The sequence below is a fragment of the Muntiacus reevesi genome, chromosome 3 (assembly GCF_963930625.1).
Source record: "Muntiacus reevesi chromosome 3, mMunRee1.1, whole genome shotgun sequence".
Taxonomy (NCBI): domain Eukaryota; kingdom Metazoa; phylum Chordata; class Mammalia; order Artiodactyla; family Cervidae; genus Muntiacus; species Muntiacus reevesi.
Window position 1 is genome coordinate 70,089,337 of NC_089251.1, and position 18,283 is coordinate 70,107,619.

Consider the following 18,283-nt stretch of genomic DNA (forward strand, 5'->3'; position numbering starts at 1 on the left):
ATCATTGTAATCCTCTAATTATATATGTAATAGTATATATGCTATATATACATATATTTTATTTATTTATGTATTTATTAGGCATTCATTCAGTGACACCCAAAGGAATCATAAGTTTATATAGAGTTGCTTTGGAAAGCCTATGTTCACCACGCTATGGGTCTCCCTGGTGGCTCAGATGGTAAAGAATCTGCCTTCCCTGGGTTGGGAAGATCCTCTGGAGGACGGCATGGCAACCCACTCCAGTATTCTTGCCTGGAGGATCCGTGTGGACAGTGGAGCCTGGTGGGCTACAGTCCACGGGGTCACAAAGAGTAGGACACGACCGAGTGGCTAGGCACAGCACATACAATGCTCTGTTTTTGCTTTGATTGTGTCACTGATATCCACCAGGTTAAAAGATGATGGAGTCTAGTCATAGATCCAGCTGTGGGAGCTGAGCCCGAGGCAGGCCCAGAAATGACAATATTGCACACCTGGTGAATGTTTGCTCATGACTTTTCCTGCTTGTCGTCTGATCTGTGCAGAAGTGAACGGTCATCGGGCCAGTTAGGATGGAGTGGCCTGGTTCCCAGCACCTGCAGTTATACAAACAAATGCAAATTGGTTGCACAATAGAATTGGAAAATTGTCCTGGAGTATTGAGCTGTGTCCGATTATTTTTTATTTTTATTTTTTAGAGTATGTTCAAGTGTAAATGGTATTTAGTTTTTGGTCATTAGTTGGAGGCTAATTTCATGGCATTATCTAGGGAGTAAGGAAGAGAGTAAGATTGGAGTAAAGAAAACAAGGGGGGTTTACATATTATGATTCTACTCTAATTAATGTGATCATGGTTTTATCTGTTCAGCCCTCACTCTCTTCATCTAATAAATGAAAGCATTTGTCAAATACTATCTAAGTCTTTCACTTTCATATTTAATGACTTCACGTATATCATCATTAAAAATGTGCCTTTTTTTCTAGGGTTATCTGATGGATACTTGGCAACTTACTTCCGGATTGGTTGCCTTGAGGTGTATCTGAAGTGAAATAAAACCTTGAATAATGAATATTTTATGAAGCTTTCTTTCTTGCTGCAAACAATAGAAACTAACCACAGAATTTCTGTAGGTTGAATCATATCGGGGAATTTTGGAATGATTTATAACATTTCTTCATATAGAAAATCCAGATAAAGAACTATTCTCCATTTAAAATAATGCTATTTTTCCTTACAGTGATCAATTGATTGTTTTAATGTATAAATTACAAAGGATTTTGGCAAATAAAACTCTTCTGTTTTCTATTACATTTCTTAGGAACTGAGAATTTAACCTGATGTGGTTCAATAGGCAGACCTTCTTTTTCTATTTTTCTGAGCTTGCTTTATCTTCATAGTCAGAGACAGCCAGGGTCGTTATTTAATTTAATAATGTAAACTTATAGCGTGTACCTTTGTTTAGTCAAGGATATTTTTGGCATGGTATTCTTGTGTGTTTGACTTCTAGAGCAGTAAAACAAATGAAACAAGTGTCTTACTCAAATGTCAGTTTTTGTTCACTTTTTTTTTTTTAATGTGTTGATTTTAGTTCAAGGTTTGTGTTGAACACAACCTTAGAATATATTTTAAGGTATAGTGAAACCTTATAAACCTGTGCGATTTGGGATTGTGTATATGAAAAGCAAGATAATCGAGAACAATAATGTAGGTCAGATTCTTGCCTTCAGAAAATAGCCTGACATTCTCCATGTAAGTGGGAATAGTAAGACTTCTCTCTGACCATAGATATCTTTGCCTTAGGAACTAGGGTCATTTCCTTGAAGGTCCTTCACTTAGTAAAGAAGGTCAGTGAACTTGAAAGTTGTGGCAACATGGGGTAAAATTAGTACAACTTTACCCAAAGCATAAGCAATGGGAAGGGGCACTGCTCCGACAATCAATTTGTGCGTGAACTCGGGAAGTCATGTAACCTTTTTTTTTTTTCTTTTTGTTGAATATTCTACTCTCTAAAGTAGAAATCAGTAATTCTTGCTGTTGAAAAGGATCCGTTTGTTCAACTCACCATCCAAAGGTTGAACACCATCTGCCATATCCAGTTAAGTTTCGGTTATGTTTAAGTCCTTTCTGTGATGAGAAATTTGTTTTCTACCAAATGAAATGTTCCACCTCTGGATAGCTCTCTTATAAAGTCTATTATTTTGAGATATATTTTCTCATAGCTTTTATGCTTTGATTCTATTCACACCCCTGATTTGCTGCAAAATGGAATTGCTCCTCTAGGGAACATCCTTCCTGATGTTTGAAGGTTCTGTCCTGTATCTTCTAAATTTTTCTTTAGAGGGTTTTTGACACTACCTTCTATAATGTAGAAGCCTTTTATCATCTCAACATATATCCAATAAATTCCAGCTTGTCTAAATTGGAGTGTGATAGTAGGCATGAGCCACCCAAAGACCATCCCATCCCTCTTCTAAGAACTTCTATGAATGTAACCCATGCTTCCCTGAGCTTTTTTGGGTGTCTCCCTCACACTTTGGGGTTTCCCGATGGCTCAGATGGTAAAGAATCTGCCTGCAGTGTGGGAGACCCAGGTTCAGTCCTTGTATCAGGAAGATCCCCCGGAGAAGGGAATGGCACCCCACTCCAGGATTCTTGCCTGGAGAATCCCATGGACGGAGGAGCCTGGTCAGCTACGGTCCATAGGGTCGCAAAGAGTTGGAAATGACTGAGCGACTTCTGTCTCTCACACTTTGATTCATGTTCTAAATCCTCTAGATTTAGCTTTCTTTGTTTTATCTGGCATGTCTGGGAAGTCTTGTTTTCTACATATTCTTCCTTGTTCAGTTGAATGATTTTAGACCTCAGAATAGAACTCAGATTTTATACAATTTAGATTTTTTTCATTGAACTTTCCTTCAGAAAACTAGATGAGCAAGAACTGTGTATTTTTGTGTAAGTCATAAGAGAGTTGAAAATTGGTGAGGATTAAAATCCAGTGGCACCCATTAGATAGATATCTCTTTCTCCAATTGTTTATAACAGAAAGCTAATGAATATAGAATATTAGAAAAATAAATCAAGTTTTTGAGCAGTTTATTTTTTAAATGTTTCTCTAATTCTGTCATAGTATTTCTATGATGAGTAGTAGACACGCCCTTCATCTCAACAGTGATCCATTAATCAGCACATTTGGAGTATGGTCCCTCAAACAATTATAATTATATCCATGCAGCTTATATATATTTTCTAAATCTTGTGAGGTTGCTCTGGAGAGCAAATGGTATTAAGGGATACTGATAAACATAGAAAAGTCTTAAAGTGATGCATAGTTAGTATTGTTACTATTGTTGTTATTTTTATTTTTACTAATAAAAGTACTATTAATAAAGTAATGTCTTGCTCATATCACCCTATTAATCAGGAAGAAAAAATTTTATCAGGTGAATTTATTTTGTTCTCAGTCATCTAGATTATGAATTTAAATTATTTTTTGAAATATAAATGCTAGGAAGTGCACGTATCATTAGTGTATAGCTATATGAATGTTTGCACTCTGATCACACATATAAGAAAATCCAAATTAAGAACAGAACGTTGCTGGTACCCCCAATGTCCTCCTAACTAGTTTCCCCTTCATTTCTACCAAAGGCAGTCAGTACCTTGACTTACAACAGTAGAGATTTAGTTTTATTTTTTTAATATAAATAAAATCATAAGTATCTTCTCTTTTGTCTGGCTTCTTTTTTTTTTTTTCACTCAATGTTATCATTATGAAATTTATCCATATTTGTGCATGTGGTTATAGACCTTATAGTCTCTTTGCTGTTTAATAGAATATTCTATAATTATACCCCAATTTATTTATCCATTCTACTATTGATTGGCGTTTAAGTACCGTTAGTTTGAGGTTATTATGCAGAGTGTTGCTGTAAACATTCTCGTGTGTCGTTCTGATGATCTTGTGTTCATTTTGTTGGATGTATACTTATAAGGGGAGATTCGTGGGTCGTAAGATAGGCAAATTTAGCTTTTTAAAGATACTGCTGATAACCCTATATGCAAAACAGAAAAAGAGACACAGAAGTACAGAACAGACTTTTGAACTCTGGGGGGAGAACGTGAGGGTGGGATGTTTTGAAAGAACAGCATATATATTATCTATGGTGAAACAGACCACCAGCCCAGGTGGGATGCATGAGTCAAGTGCTCGGGCCTGGTGCACTGGGAGGACCCTGAGGAGTCGGGTGGAGAGGGAGGTGGGAGGGGGGATCGGGATGGGGAATACGTGTAACTATATGGCTGATTCATGTCAATGTATGACAAAACCCACTGAAATGTTGTGAAGTGATTGGCCTCCAACTAATAAAATAATATTTAAAAAAAATAAATTAATTAAAAAAAAATAAATAAATAAACTTGTCCAGATAATAGGAAAAAAAAAAAAAATAAATAAAGATACTGCTAATTTCAAAAAAGCAGTTCTCACCAGAAATACATAAGAGTTCTAGTTGCTCCACATCCTAACACTTGGTACATTCTGTCTTTTTCACTTTTTTTTTTTATTCATTGTAGTGTAATGTATTGGTATTTTATTATGGTTTAGTTTGCATTTCTCTGAATTCTAACAAAGTTGAGCATCTTTTCCTGTAGTTGTGAATCGAATTTCTTTTTGATGTTTATTATTTTAGAGCATATTAGAAATGCATAAGATATTTGGATCTTATCTTTTAAAATGGATGTAGACCCTATCTAATTGTTCAACAGGAAAGCATGAATAACTCTTTACTGTGCTACTTGGTATTTGCATTTGAAATAGCACAGAACTTAATGATAAATACAGTATGGTGACAAGGATGAATTATAGTCCTCTTAAAGAAAATTGAATGACTTACATATTCTCATATGGTAAACAAATTCTTTCTTGAAAAAGAACATAAAAAAAATATTTCCCTGCTTAGATTCATGTCTCACTTATGACTTTTTGACGTAAAGATATATTCTTCAGGGTGAAATCTTCCAAAACTACATGGTTACATTTAATGAAAATTTAAATTATCTTAATTTTGTTTTAAACAACATAAATGGAGTGATATATTTTCATTTTTGAGTAATAGGAATATGACAGTGTGAAATGTCATTGACATTCATATAACTTCACAGATTTCCATCTAGTGAACTACGAACTCTAATATTTAGAACTTTTCCTTTGGCTCTGCCACATTATCTGGATTTATTTTGCATAAATCATATTTGGAATGATGTGAAGTCTGTTGGATAAAATGCTACAGCCTCTTAACTAGCAACAAGTCTCTTCAAGGACCCAGTCTCTGTTATTTAGTATTTAAGGGTAGTAGGCTGAATTCAAGTCCTCTTCTGTGACTGGCATTTTCTGAATTTGACAGTCATTTAAACTCCATGTTTAAATGGAGTCACTTTCCCAATGATATAAACTAAAAACTCCGGCTAGACGATCTCTAAAACTTCCTTTGGTTCAGAGACCTCTTCTGCGTATTCTGGGGATGAAAAGTTTGCAAATATCCCTTTCAGATAAGTAAATCTCACCATATCTGATGTATGTATATGGATATGAGCCAGAATTCTCTTGGCTCCCTATTCCTTGAATTCTCTTGGCTCCATGTTCCTATTACTCATCAAATGATCAGAGCAGTGAAGAGAGAGTAATGGATTGAAAGAAATTGGGAATGTTATTTTTATTGATTATGGTAACCATTTTCTAAAGACCAGTACCTTTATAAAGTGATGTTCCCATGGGGTAGCACAAGGCCAAACAGTGTTTATTGCAGTTGGTCGATTTTAAACTCACCAGCACTCTGACTAATTAGCATTGGATAACAATGACTGTTTTTCCATAGCTTTTATAAAACCTGGAGTTTTTCTATCTTGTCAATTTTTGTTGATTTCATGGCTGCAAAATGAATTGTGAATTTGAGTTTTGCTTTTCCCTGAAGACTCAAAGAATTGAACATCTTTTTACTTATTCTTATAGTATTACCGGTTTTTCTGTGAAATTGTTGTTGTTCAGTTGTATCCAAACATATTTTGCCAATTTTCCCATTTTTCATCTTTTTTTTCCAAACTGATTTATCAGAATGCTTTGCAAATCCTGTATTGTATTCCTTTGCAGATTAATATGGTATGAAAGTATTTTCTGCCAACTTAATTTAGATTCTTACTCTCTTTATGGTATTATTGATAAACAGGTGTTCTTAATTTTAATGCAGTTGAATAGGTCAATATTTTATGTCTTTTTATGCCTGTTTAATAAATCCTTCCATACCTCCATATCATAATTTCTTGTCTTAGCAAAAAGTTACAGGTTTACCTCACTAATTTATCTTTTTAGTCCATGGAGAATTGATTTTTGTAAACAAAATAATGTAAATATTCAATTTCACTTTATTCATGTAGTTAATCTGTTGTCCCAACACCACTTATTGACTAATCTGTACTATTCTCACTGTTTTGCAATGCCTGATGACATAAATCATTTTCATATATGCATAAGATTATTTTTAGTTTGACTATTATCTTTATTCTCTCTTTTTGTCTATCCTAATGAATTATCTTCATAATCACAATTTTCTAATAGTGGTTCATCTTTACACAGGAAACTTCCTTAATCTTCTTTCTCTGATCTATCTTGGCTATTTTGGGCTCTTTGTTTTCCCATAGAATTTATACAAGCAGCTTTTCACATTTGCTTAAAAAAAAAAAAATCATTGATATTTTTGTTGGAATTTTACCTAATCTATCAATCTGTTTATATGTTTAAAAAATCAGTTTTCCCCAGTTCATAGAACCCTGCAATCTTTTTGAAGTATCTTAAACCTAATAGATTTTGAAGATACTTTTGGTCCTTCAATTGTACAATTATATTTCCTAATGTGATTTTTTTTTTCCACTTGTACTCTTGATAATGCTCTTAAGTTTTTCTTTTCTTCCTACATTAGCTAGGACTTGAAGCACAGTATGTTGATAGCGGGCATCTTGTTCTATAACTGATCTTAAAGAGAGTTTTCTAGATTTCATAATGAAGTATGGCATATGCTATTTGTTTTAGATCATTTATCATATTTATTACATTAGTTAGGTTACAAGGAAGACGTCTACCATTTCTAGTGCCCACCAACTTTCCCAGATGTCTGTACAGCATAATCTCATTATATCGTGAGAGACTGATATCACTAACCATGTTTAAAAATTGAAATTTTAAAAGATGCATAATTGCCCCCCAATACAGTTAACACGTGGCCCGCTAGGATCTAAATTCATACTTTAGCCTATGTTTTTTTTTTCCCCTTCATTATATCATAAATATTTAGTTGTGCTGGCCCCCAATATCAAGCCATTTGCCATATTGAACTGACCTGAGAAGCAAACACCTAACCTGTAGACTTTCAGAGAAAGGGATTAGGTCAGTGTTGGTCCCTCCACTATCGCTGAAGACTAGCACCGGGCTTACACTTGTGGATTTCAGCTAATAATTTGAGTATGTGAAGGGAAGGGACCCTTTAGTATGGATCGAGCTGTCATTGCTATGACTCTGACTAGACTGTAGTGAATTTGGCCTGACCACTAGTCTTCACTAATGGTTCACTAATGGTAATAACTCTTCCTCAAGGGTTCACTCTCTTGTGAAAGTTCTTAGGTGCTCACTATCTTACTCAGTGCCTTGACTGCCTGTATTGGTTACGATGCTTTCTGTATCCAGAGAGTCAGGCCATTGGACCTTGATGACCTGAGACCTTGATTTAAGCTCCAATGCAAAGACATGACTTATATGTCTACTGAATGCAAGTAGTGCTGAGTTAAAATCCTATTGCCAGGATAAAGATAAAAGTGAGACCCCTGTTGGTACATGAACCCTCCAGTGGGCAAAGTAGAGATGCTATATTAGCAGTGAAACAGATTCTCTAGTACCACTTGTAACTCTATGTTTATAGTTTATTGGAAGCTGAGTCCAGACCATACGGTCTCATTTTTCTTGGTACAATGCCATCACTGCCTAGAGAGTTGAGGGAGATTTTGGCTTCTACTTTTCCTTTGATTAAACTGACTTAATTAGTGGGAAAAGACTGCTCTTTCCAAATAGCCACCATTTCTGTTTGATTTAACATTTTGTGGGATCCACGTTGTTACCCCTAAATAAATGTGGAGAAGACTGAGAAATATAGAAAATGTTGAGACCACATTTACATGCTATTCCCCTGAGAATGTGCTGAAATTCTTACCAGTCTCATAAAAGCCAGTCTTGACATCTGCTTGGTGAGATCAGAGAATGAACAAATAATCGAGCTTCTGCCATTAGACCTTCTATCACTATCCCCTCCACCCAGGGAGCAAAAAAATTCATTTGCTCTATAAGAAATCTATTCACTCCCAGACCAAATTCTGTTATTTTGCTTCTTTACTTTCCCCTCACCTGATAATTTGTTATGGTTTCTCAATGGTGGAAATATTTGGCTCTTCACTGAGAAGATCTTTGAATATAAATACCTCACTGAAAATTAAAATAACCTCAGTTGGGTGGAGAGAATGTTGCAAACACTTTGGAATCCATTGTTGCCAGCAGAGTAGAACCATCCAATATGTATTTATGGTACCTGACTCATGCCCTGGAGATAGCACAGAGCTACTTGCTCTGATCAGAGCTCTTGTAGTGATACTTAAAAATTAATTGAATTTTCAAGAATGTCAGATTTAGCTATTGCAGTTGATGGCCCAGTAGCTGACATTTCTTAAAAATATGCTGCCACCTACAGTATTGTTGGGGAATGGCAACCCACTCCAGTATTCTTGCCTGAATGCCACGGACAGAGGAGCCTCTGTCCACAGGTTCACAAAGAGTTGAACACGACTGATCAACCAACCCTTTCACTTTTTCACAGTGCTGTTTAACTCTGACAAGGCTCTTGTCATGAATGTTAACTAGACAAAGAGTTAATCTGGGGGCCGATTAGTGATTGTTTCTGTTAAGATTTGGTAATTTGCATAGTATATTTTCTTTACTTATGCATGTGTGTATCTGTTTTCCTCCAGGAAAAGAAGAATATATTGCCACTTTCAAGGGATCGGAATACTTCTGCTACGACTTGTCTCAAAACCCCATTCAAAGCAGCAGCGATGAAATAACTCTGTCCTTTAAAACCCTTCAGAGGAATGGACTGATGCTTCACACCGGGAAATCAGCCGATTATGTCAATCTCGCCCTGAAAAATGGAGCTGTCTCTCTGGTCATTAATTTGGGATCAGGGGCCTTTGAAGCGCTAGTGGAGCCCGTGAATGGAAAGTTTAATGATAATGCCTGGCATGATGTGAAAGTCACCAGGAATCTGCGTCAGGTAACAGCGCAGTGGATAAGAGAGTAACTGGCTTTGTTTCTCGCTACAGCTGTGTTTGTGTGGTATTTGCAAACCCTAACAACATGAGATAGGGCTCCTCAGAGTCGCTTACAAATTAGCTTTTTCTTCTTCTGAGATAAATCTTCCTGCCATACTTGAGCAGGGGCATATCTAGAAAGTTCCAGGGGCCCAAAGGCTGTTTTGACTCATCAACATGTGACAGTTTCCCAGAGGGCTGCAAGGTCATCCCTGAGACCTGCCCTTCCTGTGACGTGTGTGATTCTGTTGTGTTTTTGGTTTTTTGTTTCTTTGATTTTAAATTATAGTTTTCATGGTGATCATTTGGAAGCATGTACATTGGGATCATTAAATCACAGTTCCTTTTTTGTAGTTAAAAAAAAAGAAAAATCAAACAATGTGTTTGTGATTCAGGATTGTGTCGATCCCTACTTCCTCCCCAGCCCAATCTCTGAAATGAGGACAGAAAAAGCCTCTGAAGGGGGAAAATGACTTTGGGGATTTCCACATCTCCTAAAGAATCCATTTATGAAGATATTTTTCTTTTTTAGCACAGACACTTATGTTAAGCCCCAGATGTCTCTGCAGAGACCAGTTCATCTTCTAAATGCCCATTTCTATTTGATTATATTTTTAAAAAATTCTTCCAAGTGTCTACATATTAGAAAAATACCATTTTTTCAGTCTATCTATGGGTCCCCATATACTGTATGCTTTTAACTGAGACATATTATTACAGTATATATATATATATATATATTCAGATGAAAATGAATAGATTGTCCTTATATATTGAATATGATAAGTTTTGGTTACTATTTGAAATTTTATGATATTACAATGTACCATTTTGTAAAGTGTTGACAGTGACTAATTTTTCTGCAGTACATGCTGATCTCAAACTAATATCCTTAACATATTTGTTGTTTCTCTGAACAGTTGCAGAATGACCGGATTGTCTCTGGTTTTCCTTTACTAAAAGAGCCCTCTCTTTCTGAGCTGTTAACTGACTAACCTTTTCTCTCCCGCTTCTGAAAGGCTTAAACTGTCCAAGCTAGAGAAGCAACCAGGAATTTTAGGAGTGCAGGGTTAGTCTAGCTGAGGCAGAGGAGTAGAAGTAAAGGGTTCCTGAGACCCTCCAAGACCTTTCAGAGGCCTTAGTGTCACGGGAGGAGCCCTGCATGTTCCCACCTGCCCTGGGGGATAGTTTCCCACCATCAGGGTCGCTGTAGACCACAGACTTCTTATACGTGTGTCTCTTTGGTTTTCCCTTTTTATTTTTCCCTCAGATTCTCACCAAGAGGCCGAAGGCTCATTTGGGAGAAGCACAGAAGGAAGGGTGGGGCTTGAGGAGCCCACTTTCTAGATTTGCCTTTGCTCAGGTTTCAAACCAAGCTGCGAATTGCTAGCTCCGAGGAAACTGCAGTTATACGGCCGGGTGCATGTGTGGCAGGACAGATTAAACACAAACCCATTCTACTCATTCTGTGTGTCAGGATCTTTGCTTTGTTTCATTGCAGTAAACTGTGATCCTAAAGTCCATCAATATGGCCGAAGGAAGTTTTGGAGTTGAGGAGGAGTCCTTGTATGCTGTAAAATTGAGGAGTAGGGCAATGACAACCAATTCCTGTGAATCTGCAGGGGCTGGGTGGGCCAGGGCGGGGGAGGGACCCCTTCTGGGCAGAAGGTGGCAGTGGTCAGCTGACGAGCTTCAGGCCTTTGAGTCCCTTTTAGGCTTTTTGAATGTCTGTCAGATGTACGCAGGGAGACAAAGGAGCATTGCCATGTGTCTGTTTCTGTCTCATAGCAAGTTACGAACAATACTGGCAGGAAAAATATTACCTCTGTGGGAGGCCTATTTGTTAGTCTGCTTTTTTCTTGTAAAATTTTTTTGCCCTTTTTCTATGTTACTAACATGCTTAATAACTAACATGTCATTCATGGAATGTTTCATTCTACTAACCGTTACCTGAATCAAAAAATGTACTAACATGGTAGAGACCATCATATTTTTTAAGTAACGATCGTTATTTTGTTCACAGTTTTTAATTTCCTTTCTCCCCCCTTCTCCACAAAGCACTCAGGCATTGGACACGCTATGGTAAACAAACTACATTGTTCGGTAGATATCATTCTAATTGTTTCTTATTTTGGGTTTGCCGTGTGTTTTCTTTCTTTCTTTTAACTGTAGACATCATTAACAAAAGAGGAACTGCGGTTGGTACTCTTCTGCTTACTTTGACCTCCTTCTTTTCATCTGTTGTTGACCTTCTTATTTTTTACCTGTCCCTGTCAACTTCTGGTTTCCAACTCACCTGTAGGGGCATCGTTAACGTCTCGAACGTTTTGCATCCAGCTGTGGTTTAACACGGGATAAGACCAAATGGTGGCTGGCCCGAGTGACCGCAAGCTCAGCCAGCCTCAAACCATTCATGACGCATGGCATGCACCCTTGATCTGGGAATGCTGGAGATGCCACACCCACTCATCTTGCCCTCCTCATGAGCAGTTGTGTGTTTTCCTTTGGTTCGCCCTGTTTCCTTTCCTTTCGGAACTGTCCTGTCCCTCCCGCATGTGCACATCAGCGCCGCTTCCACTGGTTGCTTTGCGCCCCCACCCCCTTTGGCATGGACGCAGGCACTTGCATGCTGACTCCTGCTGCTCAACAGTGCAAACAGTGACGTTGCTGGAAAGAGCTTGCGCCTTCTCTGTCAACAAGGTGCACGTGTGATTAGTTAATAACAGACGACTAAACTTTACTAATATGTACACCAGCAAAACTAACCTAGGAAGCATTTTACTAACACCATTTTTGTGTCTGCTAAATAACTTTTGAGTTGCCATAGGGACGATGCTGACACTAGTTCGATAACCAGTTAACTCTCTAACTAGCTTAGACCTCTTAGGGCTAGTTGAATAGAATCCAAGAATAAACCTCAAACAGACATGAAAATGGGTTCCGCCATAGGTCTAAAAATAAAAACCAAAAAAAAAAAAAAAAAGCAAAAAGCAAAATGAAAAAAATAAAACAAAACAAAACACAACACAGGCATATCCCAGGATTAGAGGATGTAGGTCTGAGTATAGCGTGTCCTTTCCCTGTGCTTTGTTATCTAGGTGACAATATCAGTGGATGGGATTCTTACCACAACGGGCTACACGCAAGAAGATTATACCATGCTGGGGTCTGATGACTTTTTCTATGTCGGAGGCAGTCCCAGCACAGCAGACCTTCCGGGGTCACCAGTCAGTAACAACTTTATGGGTTGTCTCAAAGAGGTAAATATCACTCTCACCAGAATCATTTCTAATTCATGATCTCATCATTTCAGATCCGGACTCAAAGCACCTTTGCTGAAGACCTGATGTTTGTGGTGTCAAAGGGCACACCCTTAAAGTCAATATTCCACTGTGGTTTTTATAGGTTTGGAGGTATGGGGGAAGCTCATAGAACATTATCAGGGAATTAAGTTCCTCATCTTTATAGTCTATAAGTAATTCACAGTTAGGATGTGCATGGGCAGTCATATTCGCTATAACAGGAAGTCAGACATAAAGAAATAATTTAGAGTTAAGCCAAACACCTTGCTCATCTCTACAGATGTCTTAGGTGTTATATATTCAGTGGTGACTTATTTGAGCATTACAGGAAAAAAGAAGGAAAAAAAATTGGCTAAAAGAGACCAAGTTCAACAAGCACAAAATGAATCTGAATGACAAACTAAACTTTGTTCCTATATTTTAACTATGTTCTGAAGGAAGTAAAGATGTTTCATTTGTGAGCTAATAAGTTAACTTGATGTTCACCTGAATGAAGCTTTCAGACTAAAAGATATCAAGAATTTCATTCCTCATTCTCAACTGTCATTGTTGATTGTAACTTTTGATAGTATTAGAACTTGTTGGGATATGAGAAGAAAAAAATCAGGAATATCCTAGGGTTTTGACTTGTATGAATATTTTTCCATAAAAGCTGCCTGTTTCCATTCAGGTACAACCGAATTTCTTTTGGCTACTAGAACCAGAAGTTCCTTTTGCATTATATGTCTGTAGTTTAATGGTACAGACCCATAAAATATAAAATTTAATAACCTTGAATTTGTTATTGATTAGCCATAGATGTTGCTGGTAAGCAGTGATGTGCTTTGGTTTATTTTAAAGAAAATATTCTAATCAAACTCAATTCAGGTAAGAATCAGTGAAGAGCTATCGGTGCTTAAATTATCCTGACCTGTTTTCCATTTATATAAATATACTGGGTATTGCATTGCCTAGTATGTGAATGTGTATAGAAGAGTCCTAAGAAATATTTTGTGCTTTGTGGTAGGGATCGATTGTCTCTCAGAAAAGACCTTTTAATTTTTACAAATATGTAACATGACCTAAGACTGCACTAAGCTCTGTGAGCATAATAAAATCTTAATAGTTATCATTGTTATAATAATAGGCATTTTCTGAACTCTTATTTTGCACCTGATGCAATCCTAAGAGCTTTTTAGGGATCTCCACAATATAAGTAGTAATTATCTGCATTTTGGGGGCAAGGAAACTAAGGTTTGGCACAGGTAAGTTCCTTGAGCAAAGGTCTCACAGCTAACAAATTTTAAAGTCTAAATCATGGCAGTCTGTTTTGTGTACCCTTAGCCACCATAATATACAGTGTCCTAACAGAAATATTTGTGTGTAAACCCTCAAAATTTTTACAAAAAGAAAACAACTTTCAGAAATGTAGTATAGACTGTGAGGAGTGAGGTATTCAATTGCGTGGTACTATTATACCCATTTGAATATGAATGAGAGTGAATGAATGGGGATCTAGTAGACGAGGAAGACCCAGAGAAGGATAGAATGTGAGCATCTTGAGGGATAATTATGATTTGTTGATGCTGGGGATGGAGAACGCACTTCAAGCTGGGAAGAAGCATGGTGAAAACATACTTAGATTTCACAAAATGATGCCTGAATCTCTCTTTTGGAGATGGGAGTTGGAGTGGGGGCAGAATCATAACCCTAACCATCTACATCATTCTGCCATTTTTACTGTGATCTCTCCAATCTATCATCAGCCTCTTTGGTGAGTTAGTCTTGCTAATGACTGTGAAAAGGAAAGGAAATCCAAGGATGTTTAGTGGAAACTGAAATCTAGCTAAAGAGCCCTTCTGGGTATCCTTGTAAAAACATGAGAGCTTCTGCAGTGATCACCCAGATTCAACTGTGCCTCATCACCTTCTGACATTTCAGTTTGGCACAGGCACCTTCCTGTATGTATGAGTCTTCAAAAAGTAAATAAAGTCGTTCAGTCGTGTCTGACTCTTCGTGACCCCATGTACTATAGCCTACCAGGCTCCTCTGTCCATGGGATTTTCCAAGCAAGAGTACTGAAGTGGGTTGCCATTTCCTTTTCCAGGGGATCTTCCCGACCCAGGGATCGAACCCGAGTCTTCAATGGATTGCCTTAATCTAAAATTACAGTTTCAGATTGAGCTATATTTTACGTTAATATCTTTGTGTTAATGAGTAGTTGATACACTTTACAACTCATCTTGTTTTTTAATTATAGTCGATTTGCAATTTTATATTAGTTTCAAATACAACGTAGTGATTCAGTTTTTTTTTTTTTGCAGATTACACTCCATTATTGTTGTTTTAGTCACCAAATCATACCCACCTCTTCTGTGACCCCATGGACTATAGCCCACCAGGCTTCTCTGTCCATGGGATTTCCCAGGCAAGAATACTGGAGTGGGTTGCCATTTTTTTTTTCTCCAGGGGATCTTCCCAACCCAGGGATCGAACCTGAGCCTCCTACATGTCTTCTGCTCAGCAGGTGGATTCATTACCACTGGGCAACCTGGGAAGCCCCATACTCCATTATCGGTTATTACAAAATAATGGCTATAATTCCCCGTGCTATATCCTTGTTGCTAATGTATTTTGTGCTTATCTTTTTAATTAGTCTTTAACCACAAAACCCGCTCAGGTGGTTTTCTGTGCAACTTCATCTACTGAGTCCAAACAACGTGGATTTACTTGTGTTACTGTTTCTGTAGGTCTAGGATAGATATCAGCCTTACTGATAGGGTACTTCCTACATCTCTTCCTCCACAGACCAGGATATGTGTTTAGAGCAAGTCCTGCCAGTGTTTTATTAATGTGTAATCTCTTACACTTTATTTCCTCCTGACACACTAGTATGGAAGGATATGGGCATGATCAGCTCATAGCACACTTTGCTTGGTCAGATTTTGGATGGTTCCTAGTCTCCTTCCAAGTCTAAGTATCTGTTTAGAATGCTCTGTTCTTCCTACTTCAGAGATGAAATTGTGACAGAGTATCATAGGCTTTGAGCTACATCACTTTATCTCAGGTAGGTGAGCTTTGTAGAGTTGCTGATAAGAGAAACATACCCACATTCATTCTCACCCCATCTCTTTTAAGCCCATATGAGCCTTCCTTAACTCTATCGTGGGCTTTCTGCCCTGTAGAATATTATGTAAAACCTTAATTATGATTTTATCTATGACTCATAACATTTTTATTTTCAGTCTAGTATGTGATCCCGCTTAGGATAACCAGTCCTGGAGGAGATACTAATAATACCATGTCTGAAATCATAGAAGAAATTTTGGAGTGTTGAAACAGGAAGAATCCTGGAAGTCACTTTCCAAGTCCAGCCTCCTTATCTTGAAAATAGGGAAACAGACCTAGAGGTTATTTGTTCCACCTTAAAATAATGAAGGGGTAACAGGATTAGAGCACAGAATATTGTCAAATAAAACATAATACTTGTATCACTGGTTCTGTTTCATTATGAACAGTGGCACTCAAGATCTCAAAACTAGAGATGGCCTACCACTCTCGCTAATTCACATCTCTATTCTTGGAAAATTAAAGTAAAAAAAAAAAATTACAACAACCCATAATCTAGTGTTTATTAGAAGTAGCTAGAAGTTAGGGCTTTACCTATATGGCATTTGATAATGCTTTTTTGAAATGAGACTCGGTTTGCATGGGGAGCATCCAACTTCATTAAGAAATTTATCTTTTAGTGATTAACAAATTTTAAAATAAATTATCTCAGCATAATTTAGCAAAGTCTAACCTGAACTTCATATATTGCTTTGTTCAAACCAAGAAGGAGCTTTGAATGGCCAAGAATTTATGATAAGAGGATCAAAGTAGTTTTTTTAAAAAAGTTTGTATTTTCATCATAAATCGAAAAGACTTTGGAGAAATGTTTGAGGTCACTGAAAACGACTTTCAGGAATATAAATTTGAGAAGTTAGAATAAGAATTATAAATAATAAATTACCCATATACCAGCCCACATCTATGAAATTCCTGGAGGGTGATAGGTCTGTGAAAATACACTTTTTAAAAAAAAATCTGATTTTTATCAAAGCAATACTCGTCATGCTTAGGCTGAGGGATTGTTTGTATTCTTTGCATCCTTTATGCTATTGACTAAAACTTGAAATATATGTTGCTTAAAAAGATCATTTAAAATTAAATTTAGTTTTTCCAGCAGCCAGTTTTTGAGTGATTGCTCCAACAATAGAGAGATTCAGAAGATTCTGTAGAAAGTTAAATCATGGTGTCTAGGTGAGATGGAGTCTATTTGAGGACACCTATAGTCCTACCCATTCACCTTAGACTCCTAGGAAAGCTCTGTGTGTGTGTGTGTGTGTGTGTGTGTGTGTGTGTAAAAGTATCACTGTTGATTCCTAAGGTGCTCATTAGAGGTTTTTGCTCATTTGTGTTTTAATATTCCACGATGGTGGGAAACTTACTAACATGTGCTTCTACTGCAGTATTTTGGCCATGAGGGCTTCTGCAGTAAATAACTTACAAGGAAGGCTCATGCTGCTCCTTATTAATCTTGCCTCAGAATCTCCTTCTGCTATTATGCATTTCTTAGTCCCTTTGTGCCTTCATAATGCTTTGAAACACCTATTTCCCTCCTGCAGAGTGAAAATTACTCAACATAGTTTGTTAGGATGAAGTCAACGAGGAAGGAAAGGATTGTGTTCAATAAAATGACTTGGAATGCTTTATTTGAAGTTTGTTTTTAGCTCTGTGTCCTTGCTGAAGGTCTTAAAATACATTGTGTGAGTGGAGACATTGCCTGAGTAAGAAAATTTAGAATGCTACCGCTACAAGTTGCTTGGGATAAGCCTAAGAAAGGATGCTAGAAAAATAAATAAATAATTGAAATGCTAGGGGGAGTCAAATCCCTACTGAAAATTTCATCAACCTAATTAGATCTTTGCAGCCTTTAATTACACTGAGAAACTTTTCACAGTAAAAATTTAGAAGAGGCTGTGAGGTGGATGAGGTTCAGAAAATATCCTCTTATGAAAGCATTTTCATCCATGTGAAAAAAATAGTTAATACGTTCATGTGAGCAGCATGGTCCCCTCTGCCATTTGCAGTGGCCTTGCTATAGTTCATGCAGTGTACCAGTATCATTACTGGGAAAAAAGGTTCAATAGTTCCTTCATGCAAATGCCTCTTAATTCCTGTCCTTCTGGGAGGGCAACAGAACTTTAGAAGATTGTGAAGGCTTCTCAGTTTATCTTCTATGATAGAACCAGCTCATCAAATGTGGGTTTTGTGGTACCCTGTTCTTATTTCCTTATGACTCAGAGAGTAGAGTGCATATCATTTACATGTAAGAACAAAAATCCATGGCATCCTTATTTTCATTTTAAGTAATTTTTTCAATTTTGAAATAGAAGTCTGATCTGTTGGAGAAATTTGACATCAAGGAAAACTTTGGAGGGTAAAGAGATCTTCGTTGATCATCATACAGCTTGGGAAGAGGGAGAACTTCTTATCTGAGAGGACTTCCTCATAGGAGCTCCAAAGTGATGATTAAACACAGTTCTCCCAGGTTTTAATTTCCTCCAGACTCTTCCTT

At 37.2% G+C, this 18,283-nt stretch overlaps 1 protein-coding gene across 18 annotated transcripts in view; it reads left to right on the top strand.

Annotated features, from left to right (window-relative positions):
* NRXN1 (neurexin 1) overlaps positions 1-18,283 on the top strand; it is a 1,155,776-nt gene that overhangs the window by 424,068 nt on the left and 713,425 nt on the right. For 8 of the 18 annotated variants that reach the window (XM_065927354.1, XM_065927344.1, XM_065927346.1 and 5 more), the window contains 2 exons: positions 9,044-9,345; positions 12,481-12,642. In XM_065927354.1, coding sequence (XP_065783426.1) covers positions 9,044-9,345; positions 12,481-12,642 — 464 coding nt within the window. Of the gene's footprint in view, positions 1-2,560; positions 2,575-9,043; positions 9,346-11,440; positions 11,486-12,480; positions 12,643-18,283 lie in introns of all 18 variants that reach the window. The other 10 variants (XM_065927347.1, XM_065927352.1, XM_065927359.1 and 7 more) reach the window with 3 other exon arrangements.